Raw genomic sequence first — 12,228 nt, 5'->3', positions numbered from 1 at the left:
ATAATTTTTAACCCTACAACTGTTTACAACTTGCATAGTTCCCATTTCTGTATAGCTGTATATCTCAGATTCCTGTAAAGTTATTTATTTCATATTCTGCATAGTTTTTCATATTTATATCCTGTTCATAGCCTGTACATAGCTTGTGCTCACTACAGCCTGTACATACTTATAGTTATACAATATTCACAACATACTTCATACTGTGTACATTATAACATAATAGACCCATTTCTGTAATATACTCACATATCTATATTATTGCTAATATATATTGTAATATATCTATATCACTAAAGCACTTCTGGATGGATGCAAACTGCATTTCGTTGCCCTGTACCTGTGCATGTGCAAAGACAATAAAGTTGGATTCTATTCTATTCTATTCTATTCTATTCTATTGTTCATTAACTTAAACAATGTTACAAGATAAATATATATTCTTAGTGCTTATTTTCTGATTAGATTGTTTTATGTATTTTAATAAGAGAGGCCTTTATAAACCAATCGCAGTGTGTGTCTGGCAGGAAGTGAAGCAGGAAGTCTGAATATAGCTTGTGAGCTTGTGAGAGACGTTTCAAAATGAAAACAGAGGAATTAGAGAATGAAAGTGCAAAGTAATAGTAATGAAAATGATATTAAATAAATGTCTTAGTGTGTTAATACAGGTGCCCATGGACTTGCTCAACCTCCTGGAAGAATACAGCAGAAAAATGATAGATTAACAGAATTGGGAGGAAAACAGGCTTTGATTTAAAATGTCACAGCTTCACCTCTCATCCTGTCCTTATCCTGAGAAGAAGCTTAAAGGACAGTTAATCTCCTGATGAAGACAGAAGACAGACAGAACAACACCGTGGACTTGAAGAATTAACAGCAGGCAAAAAGACAGTGCACCTGACCTAAAACACTGAAGGGTCCAGCAGCATGTATGTTGATGGAAACATGCGCTCTGAATTACAAGCTGGAAAGTGTACCAGTGACATGACTGTGTGAAACCACTGGATGGGACTGTCTGAGTTCATATTTGCCATGCTGGGAGTTAAGCGCCAAGAAAAGACTGAAAAGAGGAAGAGAGAATGAAGAGAGAAGAAGAAACAGCTGATTTGGGCCTGTGTTTGATTTGGGAGGCCACACAGGAAGTTGAGAGAAGAGGGGACGAGGACCGGTGAGAGGTGAAGGTTGGACGTGTTAAAGTGACAGCATAAGAAAGTTGGGTTGAACATTGAGGCTGAATTTGTGGGTTTAGAAACATCCAGAGCATCACAACAGAAAGGTAAAGAAAAAAAGGAAAAGAGAGATAAAGAAATAAATAAACTAATAATACATAAATGAATAGAAAAATATAAAACACACATGTAGAAATTGTCACATGTGAAATTGTTTTTGGAGAGAATCAGAAGTGAGACAGTTTGAATCCACAGTTCAGCGCAAAGATGCAGGAATTAAATCTGATTATAAAAACACATCGAGGCAACGAAGACCAGCTTACACTCAATATTAATATGAACACACAACATACACGCAATGAAGACATGCTTACACTCATGAATGTGAATACATGACATAAATGCTGAATGGTGTAGATTTAACACACTTAAAGGCTGAAGCTGAGGAATAACTCAGGAAGTTGCAGGACAATAGAGCGACTTTTGTGACAAGGAAAAAGAGACTGGGAGGACCAACCAGGGATTAGAAGCTTAAAGCAGGTTTAAAATAGTGAATTAGAAGTGGTTTCCAGCTGATTGAGCAAAAGAAGTGACGACTGTAGAAATAAAAATAAAATAATAATAATTGAATTATGCAGCAATCTTTTGAATATGCATTTCTGTTGTCAGGGCAACTTCTCGAGATGTGACTCAATATGCAAATTAGTTGAATGAGTGGGGACAGAAAAAAAAGAAAAACTCAAGTTTCCTGTCTGAGACATGAGTGAAGTTTGCATTGAGAGAAATATATCTGTGACTGTGTGAGAAGAACTGTTTGGTAAAATATATGATAGCAGCCGCAGGACAATTAAATAAAGTCTGTGACTAAGTGCAGTCGTGCAGATCTGGAGAAGAAGTTTATAATTTAGTGATGACACATTGTTATAAAGTGTTTAGAAAGGGCTTAATAGGAATATTACTGTTGGGCAAACTGTGCGGCTTTAACAAGATTTTCTGTGTATTTAGCAGGTGAAACTCTGTCAGCTGACTTCAGACTGTCAGGAAGCTGAAGAACCTGAGGCCAACCACTGAAACATGATGTGGGCAAAATGAACAGAGGGAGGGATTTTAAAGGTGAACATTTAGGACTTACTGCAAATGTTACTATGTCAAAGTTACTGTGACTCAAACAGAGGAAATTCTGATTTTTTTCTTTCCACACCCAGCATGTTTTGGGTGTTATATGCTATTAAATACTTTTAAATAAATTAAAAAGTATTTAATAGCATATAACACCCAAAATATGCTTCGGTTCACATTTAACTCCAGAAAATCATCAATCAAAACATGGATATTACCTGACCACAGATTCGTGGTGACGTCACTGCTCTTTTAACTGTTCGGTGTCTTTGTTTGTTTGCTGGTTGTAGAAATGGTTTATATGAGCTTTGAGCTGAGAGTCAGAGGTTTCTGTGGACACTGCTCATGTCGGCACTTATATTTCTGACCTTTTCTTATAACCGATTAAACATGATCTCCTCCCTTTTGCCCCCATTTTTGGTGGTGTAGGTACAAATGATCAGGCATGACATTCTCATAATAAATAAGATACTGCAAATAATTATTTCTGCATTTGTGCGATTGAAGTGAATTGAAAATGTGTATGAAATGACACTGTTTTAAAGATTTGGCCTAAATAATTTTGGAGTGAATGAGTCTAAACATGATGACCTAACTAGTGATATCCTGACACACACACACACACACACACACACACACACACACACACACACACACACACACACGCACACACACACACACACACACACACACACACACAGCATGTTATGCCAGTTTCAGCTGAAACTATGTTTCAAACCATGTTCCGGGTTTTTAGTTCACCATTTATGAGGCTTCAAGAAGAAAATAAAAGACAGATGTGAATGTTTGAAAATGTTTTGGAAAGATTCTGTAAAGATGAGATGAAAAATACTCAAAGGATAAATTTAATTGGTTTATTATTTAGATAAGTTGAAAAAAGTTAAACAAGCAAGTAAATGAAGAAACAAGGTAAAATGAAGTAATAATGAAAAAAGTTAAACAAGTAAATGAAGAAACAAGGCAGAGGAGAGAAAAGCCCAACAATCCCATCTGAGCAAGCAGTTGGCGACAGTGGGGAGGAAAAACTGCCTTTAAATGGGCAGGAACCTCCGGCAGAACCAGGCTCAGGAGGGGACAGTCAATGGCTGGTTGGGGGGGTTAACAGAGGTGGAGCAAGACGAGGCTACATCAGGTGAGGAAGCAGTAGCGTCTCTCCTCCGGAACAAGTGGAACCATTTTTTCTTTTTTTTCATGCACTTTTCCACGAGCGCTTTTTTCTCCAGGATGAGATTTCTCAGCTCATCGATGGTTTCTGCGTTTTGTTCTTCAAGTTTCTCACATCTTTGTTCCACCTCTTCCAATGTTGCTTGTTGTTCTTCAAGCTTGTCTTTGAGTTGTTTGGATGTTGCCTCCTGTATCAGCTTGTCCTTGTGCATGTCTGCATTTCTCTGTTGGACCTCTTTGTGCTTGTCTTCTAACTGCTCGTTTCTTTTCTGGATTTATGGAGCGTGAGCTGCAGGTCTTCATGTATTTTGTCTTCTTGTTGTTTTTGCGCCTGCATTTGAGTGTTTTCACGCTTCAAGTTATTGAATTCCACCAAAATCCCCTTAACGAGCTCGGAGTTGTTTCTCGCTATCTGATCGATCCTTCTCTGCATCTGTGAGCAGCGTTTCTCCAGTTTGTCCTTTTCTTCTTCCACTTTAGTTGCTTTGTCCTCCAGCTGATTACAAAACTCTTGCAGTTTTAGATTTTTAGACTCAAAGTCCTGGACGACACGTTTTCCTTCTTTCAGTCTTTCCTGCTGTTGCTCTTTCTGTTGAAGAAGGTCTTTATTTTGGCGCAGTGTTTCATCCAGGCTTTCTCTCAGCATGCGGTATTTTTCCTGCATGCTCTTCAGTTCGTGCTGCATGTCTCGTTGCTTTTTGTCCTGCTCTTCCTTCTGTTGGAGGAATTCTTTCTTTTCTTCCACAGCTTCATGGAGCTGTCTTTGGAGGAGCCGATTTTTTCGGTCCATGTATTGGAGATCCCGTTGTATCTTATCAGTCATCGTTTTCTTGTCTTGGAGCTGGTTGGTCATTTCTTTTAGTTCTGCACTCTTTTGCCTGTTTTCTTTAATGAGGTGCACAATCTGCTCTCGGCTCTGAGCAAACTTGATTCCCCAGCCCTCATTAATAATTTTTATGTCCGGCTGGCGCTGTTGTCTTTCTTCCAGCTCTTTATTTTGGGCTTCCATTCGTCTACATTTGTCCTCCAGTTGAAGTTTCTCTTCTTCAATTTGTTGCATTTTTTTCTGGAGAAGGTAGTTTTCCTTCCTACTCTCCTCTAACGCCCTTTGGAAGGATGAGGAGCCATTTGGGGAAATTGGCCGGCCACGCCAGGAAGGAGAGGCGGCGTAATCTTTTTGAATTGGTTGTTTTTTTCTTGGAAACATGTTGGAGTTTCTATACGATGACTTTGAAGAGCTTGTGGTGAACGTTTTGTAGGCTGCAAACACAGATGCTGCTGAAACGAACTAAAACTTGCTGTTTCTCACCCCTACTTAAGGAAAAACATCAAAGGACTTAAGATTCTTAAGATCTATGACATCATCACTCCCTAAGCCAATGAGATTGTCACAAGACATTTTGGAATGGGGTATTTTTTTAAACTGTTTTCAAACTTAACTTAAAATTTCAGTGTTTCCTGGTTGTGGACTATTGGTTAGTCCAGCCGATTAAGAAATTAATTGTCACAAACATCACTAATATTATATAACAGACGACAGAAAACACGAGTTTTTTTTCTACGCAATAGAGGTATAATAAAAGTTTTTTTAATTATCCTACTTTTTATAAAAGAGAACATTTATTAAAGATTATGTATTTAATTAAAAAACTCTGTTCATCTAAAGCAGGGGTCAGCAACCTTTAAGACCCAAAGAGCCATAATTGGCCTATCTGGGGTTGAAAGGCTCGATAAATGCACGGCGTTTCGCCGGGTACACCGGCTTACGCGAGTGTGACGCTTATTTTGAGCGATGAAAAAATAACAAAATATAATTTTATTTGTATATTGCAAAATCACAATAATCTTCCAATTTAGAACTACAAGTTAAAAAAAGAACTAACATAAATAAAATACACTTCAGCTAATTTATTTTCACAAACCACGCGGAGCCGCACTATAAGGACTAAAGAGCCGCAGGTTGCCGACCCCTGATCTAAAGGGTTTAACAAAAAGGGGGAGCTTCCTGCTGGAAATTGAAATGTCCCCATGTCCCCACTGGGCGATCGTGGCTCAAGAGTTAGGAGTTCGCCTTGTAATCGAGCCCCGGCTTGGACAGTCTCGGTCGTTGTGTCCTTGGGCAAGACACTTCACCCGGCAAGACACTTCACCCGTTGCCTACTGGTGGTGGTCAGAGGGCCTGGTGGCGCCCCAGGGTGGCTGTAGCTACATCACCAGTGTGTGAATGTGTGCGTGAATGGGTGGATGACTGAACGTGGGTGCTTAACTAGTTAAAAAAACAAACAAACATCTGTCTCTTATTTTTTATGTCACACAGGAAAGAAGCTTCAATGTCTGATGAGAAGACATTAATTTGTTGGTGTTTGTGGTGTTTGGTGCAGTTTTCTTGTTTTCTGGCTTGTTGTTTATTTACAGTGGAGATGAAGATCTCTAACAAGTTGATTTGTTCACATTTGCGCATTTTTAAGAGGAATGTGTTTTTTGAGTTTGTACACTATATGCATGTAAGGCAACCGTTTCCTTTTTCTGTATTTTTGTGTGCTGCTCTTTTAACAAAAGGGGAACAAAAGACATTTAAATCGACCTCAGATGATTTGTTTAAATTTTTACAAGGTCTTACTGAGGTGATGCAAAGTGAAACATGCTTCTTTTTTGGTAATGTGCTGGAAAAGCTTGAAAATTGACCTTGAATGTGCTTAAAAAGTGCTTGAATTTGACCCTAAAAATGTGTATGAACCCTGCATATATTGCAGTATTTACATTTTATAGTAGGAATTTCATGGCAACAGCTAATCTTTATTTTGTTTACTGGGAAATGAAATGCTGCCAATTCACAAAGCTGTGCTTCAGCTGCACTTCCTGTTGTAGACTTGTGATGCACACAGGCTCTGTTCCAGCACTCAGCATGTTCTTCCTTATTTGCTCCACCAGGGGGAGCTCCTAAACTATGACATCCTGATAGGAGTGAACCAGGGAGAGGGGCTGAAGTTTGTGGACGACAGTGAGGACAACGACGGCATCTCAGCTGCGGCGTTCGACTACACCATCTCCAGCTTTGTTGACAACCTCTACGGCTACCCAGAGGGTGAGGACGCCACCTCTGTACACTGCCACTTTTTCAGTTATTCCATTTTACAGCCTCCTCTCACTTAACTGCATTTTGCAGCATCATCAGGTTTTGTCTCATTAGGAGCCGCGTTTGTTGATCTGTTAGTTTTTTTCTGTTTGCTGTATTCATTAAAATAAACGGATAATCGTCAAAATGACAAATGTGGACAATTATCAAAGCTTACATTACAATTCTGACAGCTTGAGTTCACATGAATTTTCAAAAGAATATAAAAAGCTGTGAAAGTGCTTTAAGCGTTTAAAACATGCGAGTAAAGAATGGAATCAGTAACATGTGAGCCCAGTGAAGTGCATCAAACAAGACAAGCGTGCTAAAGAGAGCCACTCATCCACATCACGGCGTGTCTGCGCCTTAACCTTTGAGGCTCTGTGGGCAGTAATGCTATCATCCCCCAGGTAGTGGGCTCCCAATCTCAGTGTCGGTGTTTCTGACAGATCGGCCTGCGAACCCCTCACAGCCGGACCACAGTCACAGTACAGACATGTTTGGATAATGCAGTCATGCTTCCTCTCTGCTGCCTGTCACTCCTTCTGTTATCAGAAAGAGTTTTTTTTCCTCTCTAGATTTCTCACTCACTTCCTGTTTACGGACCACCAGTGGGTGGCACCAGCTGTGGCCACTGCCAAACTCCATGCTGAGTTTCAGTCCCCAGTTTACTTTTACACGTTCTACCACCACTGCCACACCGAGACGCGGCCCGAGTGGGCCGACGCCGCGCACGGAGACGAGATACCTTACGTGTTCGGCGTACCGATGATCGGTGCCACGGACCTGCTCCCGTGCAACTTCTCCAAGAACGATGTGATGCTGAGCGCTGTGGTCATGACTTACTGGACTAACTTCGCAAAGACTGGGTAGGCCTCATGTCACAGTAGTGTAAACTGTACACGTTACTGTATGTTCTCTGATAGCCTTCTAGTCATCTTGAATACTTGAATCTGGGTTGCTAGTTTAATTCCCGTGTGGCTTTGAAGAATTGAACATACTGGTTCACCAAAAGCATCCAGATCCCAGAGCAGCCGGTTGGTCTTAGATAGTTTAAAGGTTGCACAGAGAATGGGCCTCCTGTCTGTATTCAGTGTATTGATGCCACATGTTACTTATAATGGAGACTGAATATAACTTTGAACTGAAACGTTTAACCTTTATGCTCCACCAGGGACCCCAACCTGCCCGTCCCTCAGGACACCAAGTTCATTCATACCAAGCCCAACCGCTTCGAGGAGGTCATCTGGACCAAGTTCAACTGGAAGGACAAGCAGTACCTTCACATCGGTTTGAAACCTCGTGTCAGAGACAACTACAGAGCTAACAAAGTGGCCTTTTGGCTGGAATTAGTCCCTCATCTTCACAGCCTGCACGACGTGCTCTTTCCCACCACTACGCGCTCCCCCGCAGGCCGTGACCCCGGCACCATGAGGCCCAGAAACAACGTTCCTCGAACCACTCGTCATCCTTACCCTACCTTCCCATCAGATCCTGAGCCCGAGGGCTCAGAGCGCCCGCCCCAGGACCTCTTTCCCAGACACACCCGCGACTACTCCACCGAACTGAGCGTGACAGTTGCAGTTGGAGCGTCGCTCTTCTTCCTCAACATCCTGGCCTTCGCCGCCCTTTACTACAAGCGTGACAAGCGGCACGAGATGCGCCGGCACCGGCTGTCCCCTCAGCGGGGCGGCCCCGCCAACGACCTGGCTCACAGCCAGGAGGAGGAGATCATGTCCCTGCAGATGAAGGACTGGGAGCACGACGCTCACCACGACATGGAGCCCCTGCGACCCCACGACATCCTGCGGCCCGCCTGCCCTCCCGACTACACCCTGGCGCTGCGCCGCGCCCCCGACAACGTGCCGCTGATGACGCCATACACCATCACCGTGATCCCCAGCACCATCACCAGCATGCAGCCTCTTCACGCCTTCAACACATTCCCCTCCACCGGCCATAACAACACCCTGCCCCACCCCCACTCCACCACCAGGGTATAGTAGGGACAGGCCCGACACAGCGCCACCTAGGGACCAGGAACACTGGCTCTGCTACCGCTCTGGAAGGGAGGCCTCTAGACGTGGGCCTTCGTTCTGTCCTCTTATTCTCTTCTTTCTCCAAAAGCAACTACACCTGCTGCGTCATGTGCTGTGAAACTTGGCAGCTCCCTCCACTGGTGGCATGTGGAGGTGCAACTGAAGTGTCCAGCAGCAGATGAGCAGTTTGGGGTGGGTGACTCAGATCTTTCAAAGATACTGTTTTCAAAGACGGTCTGCTGTTTCCAGGCTCAAGACCTCCAACATTTGTCAAAGGGACGAATGCTCTCTCGCTCCTCGCTGTTTTCTCTTTTTTACGTTGGCGTCATCTCTTTTTCCATCTCCTGTGTGTTATGTGCACATTATGCTTCTCTTTTCTACATCCGTGTTTTATTACTGCTCTCTTCCTCTCATTTGACACGCCTCCCTCCTGCTCTTCTCTAAAAATTCCCGATCTGCTGAGCAGTTTGGAGGCGGGAGGCGTACACTAAACATATAACTATGAAAACACTGATATCTTTCATTCGACCAGCATTTTTAGGTGCCAAGTAAGTACTGCTGTGTTTCATTTCTCATCGAGGGAGAAGAAAAACCAAAGAAAAATAGAGTTTCGCTATTTACCGTCAACTAACAGAGTTCTGTCATGTTCTCATGACAAAGTGCCAAACTGGCCTCAGTCGTGATTTTCTTTCTTCCATCTTCTCTCTTTTTTTGTTGTTTTGTTTGAAGCATTTGTTAAATTGTTGTTTTTTATTGTGTGGAAAGAATTTTTCTGAAAATATAGATATAGAGAAATGATATTATATATAGTTCTATATAAAATGTGTACAAAGGAGAAAGTATATAAAAGGGTTTTCTCAGTGGGGGATCTATGCATGAATTATTTTTAAAGACGCGGGGAAAAGGACACTGTACCTGTCGATGCACGTTTCCCAAAATCTAAACGAGTCATATCGCTCCATGTTTGCTACTTTTGGTTTTTGGTTTTCTCCCGCAGAGTAAGAGCATCGCAGGAGCATCGCAGGAGCTCCTGAAGTCAAATGACGCCTCCCAGCACTCATTTATTAAAACGGAGTCGATGCCAAAAGTCTTAAACGTTAGAATCAAAGCAACAGCTGTGAACTCAGTCATGGTGTCATGTGCAGCCTCCGTCTTACTGTCACTACTTTTTCATTTTAGGGTACGTGAGGTAAAGCGTCCGTCGATGTAGCTTGATTGTACAAAATTATTTTTCTACGTTATTAACAAAACAGAGCAGAGACTGATGCTGCTCCTGTCTGACCCCCTTATGTCTGCCACATGTGTATTCTGACTTCATATCATCACTGCTCCCTCCCTCCTCCTCTCTCCATCCTACACCGCCTTTGTTATTTAACACCGACCCCCCCCAAACTGATAATCAGACAAATTCCCAAACACCTGACTTCACTGTGTCGACACCGTTCCTGACTATTTCTGACCTCAGCTCAGCTCTGCTATTATCCTCACATTAAGGGTTCGTTCACCTGCCTGCAGATGATCTGTGAGCTCGTCGGTTGTAAATTAAACTCTAAGCACACTGAGGGTAACCGGGAGGCGTTCAGGGCCTGCAGTGCAGAGCTGCAACATGAAAAAAAGGGATGGGGGCTCAGATCTCCTGAACAGGGTAGAAACAACACGGTGGGTTTGTGCTGTTTGTGATTCCTGCTCCGTCACTCTGGTGGAGACCACTGCAGCTCAGCAGCGCTCCCTGCTGACCCTCTGATGAAGATGTCAACAGTATGTAAACTGAGCTGATGTGCTGCTGTTTGAGCCCACGTGGTAGCGTACGTCCAGTATGGGAGAACTTAGTCACCGGTGCTGTCTTTGCTTGTGCTCTAGCTTTAGCCTGTTTGATTGTTTGTTTTCTATTTTATTACTGCCTAAAAGGGGAGGTGGGGGAAATACATGCCTGACTTCTCCTGTCAGAGGTTTTGTAAGCTCAGTGGAAGGGAAACGTGCACAATGTAAATCATAAAACAACTGAGTGGGGCTGTGCTGCAGGTGGATCAGTGCTGTGGACAGTAGCTGTGGAAAAGAGACTGGACAAAGACTCTCAGCCTTAAATACAGGACAGAGGATGATCCGATCATCTTTCAGCTAACAGTGTCGAGCAGAAGGACGGCCGGCTGATGCGTCCGTACGAACCCTTTTGTACTCACTCCTGTGTATAAGGAGGTGGCGAGGGGTTGTGTAGTTAACCTCAGTGATAGGTTTGTAGCATAAACCTATTCGTTGGAACGTTAAGGACAATTTAATTACATAGCAAAGCAAGACACGAGTAGGCAAAGTTCTTCATGTTTCCCGTGCACGGGAGAGAACCGGACAAACGCCGTTCCTTCGCTTCACCCCAGTTGCTCTCGTCCGCTCCCCCGTAACACTGCTCTTTTATTGAGGTTACATGAATATACATATGACGTTCATTAACATATGACGTCTACATACAAACAAAGAGTACCTTGCCTGCCTGTGCGTGCGTGTGTGTGTGTGTGTGTGTGTGGGGGGGGGGGGGGGGGGGGGGGGGGTCAGAGTGTGACCCCATAAAGACTTCCCTAAACCTGCTGGTCTGGAAGTCCAGCAGTTCATCTAAACAAAAGGCACTTAGCCTAAATCAGATATAGATACATTTATCCTAAATGAACAGAGGGAGTGACTTTAAGTCTGATTTCAGACTATGTCAGTATTAGTTAAGCCAAGAGTCGGGCAAAAGCTTTATGACCCGGAAAGTTCTAATTCCCACAACATATTGTTGGATTAATAAGCAAAACTTTTCTGTGATGAAGATTTTTGGGGTTGTTGTTTTAGTGATGGGTTCATTCTGTCAGTTAGCTTTGGCTTGTTTTCTTATTTCAATAGAGGGAGTTTTACTAAACATGGACATGTCGAGGAGCGGCTCATTATTTCTGTAACAGTGCACTTAGAGAAAACTGTCAGGTGTCGCCCCCTTTGGTGATGATGTTTTGTGCTCTGATGAGCTAATAATCAGCTCTCTTTTCCTCCTTCTTTGTTCTAAGCAGGCCTGCAAGATTGAATTAACAGCGCTGTAAAACATTGTTGTGAGAGCAAATATAAGGTGAGCTTTTCCAGATTACAATGGGCTGAGGAAAAGGTCACCTGTGGGAACCTGCCAGTTCCTGTCTAAAAGGATTGCAGCGAGTCAATCCAGTCCAAGATCATAAAGAACTATTTTTCTAAAAACAAAAGAAAGAACAAATAAATGAGCTCATATTGATGAGGGTGGAGACTCTGATGCTTTGTGCGTGAGGCTCCACTATCAGCAAGATCTAGTGTGAATGTGTGTGCATGATGTGTGACTGGACTGTGACTGGACTGACCATGTGGACTAAAGTGTTGACTGACTTGACACTGAGACAAAGACTGGACCAACGTTAGGATGAGTAGATGCTGACAAACAATTCACGACGCCGGTAAGAAAAGGGTGGATGCTTTGCTTTGCTTTTGGCAGGAGCAGGAGCACAAGAGAGAGAGAGGGAGACCGAAAGGTATCGATTTGTCACATGGCATCGGTTTGTCATATGGCATCGGTTTGTCACATGGCATCGATTTGTCACATGGCATCGGT

At 43.1% G+C, this 12,228-nt stretch overlaps 1 protein-coding gene and 1 pseudogene across 1 annotated transcript; one reads left to right on the top strand and one right to left on the bottom strand.

The window, feature by feature from the left end:
- Positions 1-3,373: 3,373 nt before the first annotated feature.
- LOC147336337 (uncharacterized) lies at positions 3,374-4,756 on the bottom strand (annotated as a pseudogene).
- On the top strand, positions 4,679-9,639 carry LOC147336336 (neuroligin-2-like). Its single transcript, XM_086286179.1, has 4 exons — positions 4,679-4,717; positions 6,405-6,575; positions 7,144-7,457; positions 7,763-9,639. Exons 1-4 carry the CDS (start codon positions 4,679-4,681, stop codon positions 8,589-8,591), a joined length of 1,353 nt encoding a protein of 450 aa, XP_086142305.1. The 3' UTR covers positions 8,592-9,639.
- Positions 9,640-12,228: the final 2,589 nt, after the last annotated feature.

The sequence above is a fragment of the Aulonocara sp. 'chitande type north' Nkhata Bay genome, linkage group LG3 (genome assembly GCF_057382095.1).
Source record: "Aulonocara sp. 'chitande type north' Nkhata Bay isolate Kocher_YH1m ecotype deep benthic linkage group LG3, A_spYH_male_GT1.1, whole genome shotgun sequence".
In the NCBI taxonomy this organism is placed as follows: Eukaryota; Metazoa; Chordata; class Actinopteri; order Cichliformes; family Cichlidae; genus Aulonocara; species Aulonocara sp. 'chitande type north' Nkhata Bay.
Note: the sequence above shows the minus strand (reverse complement) of the source record. Positions and strands in the feature narration are given on the sequence as shown.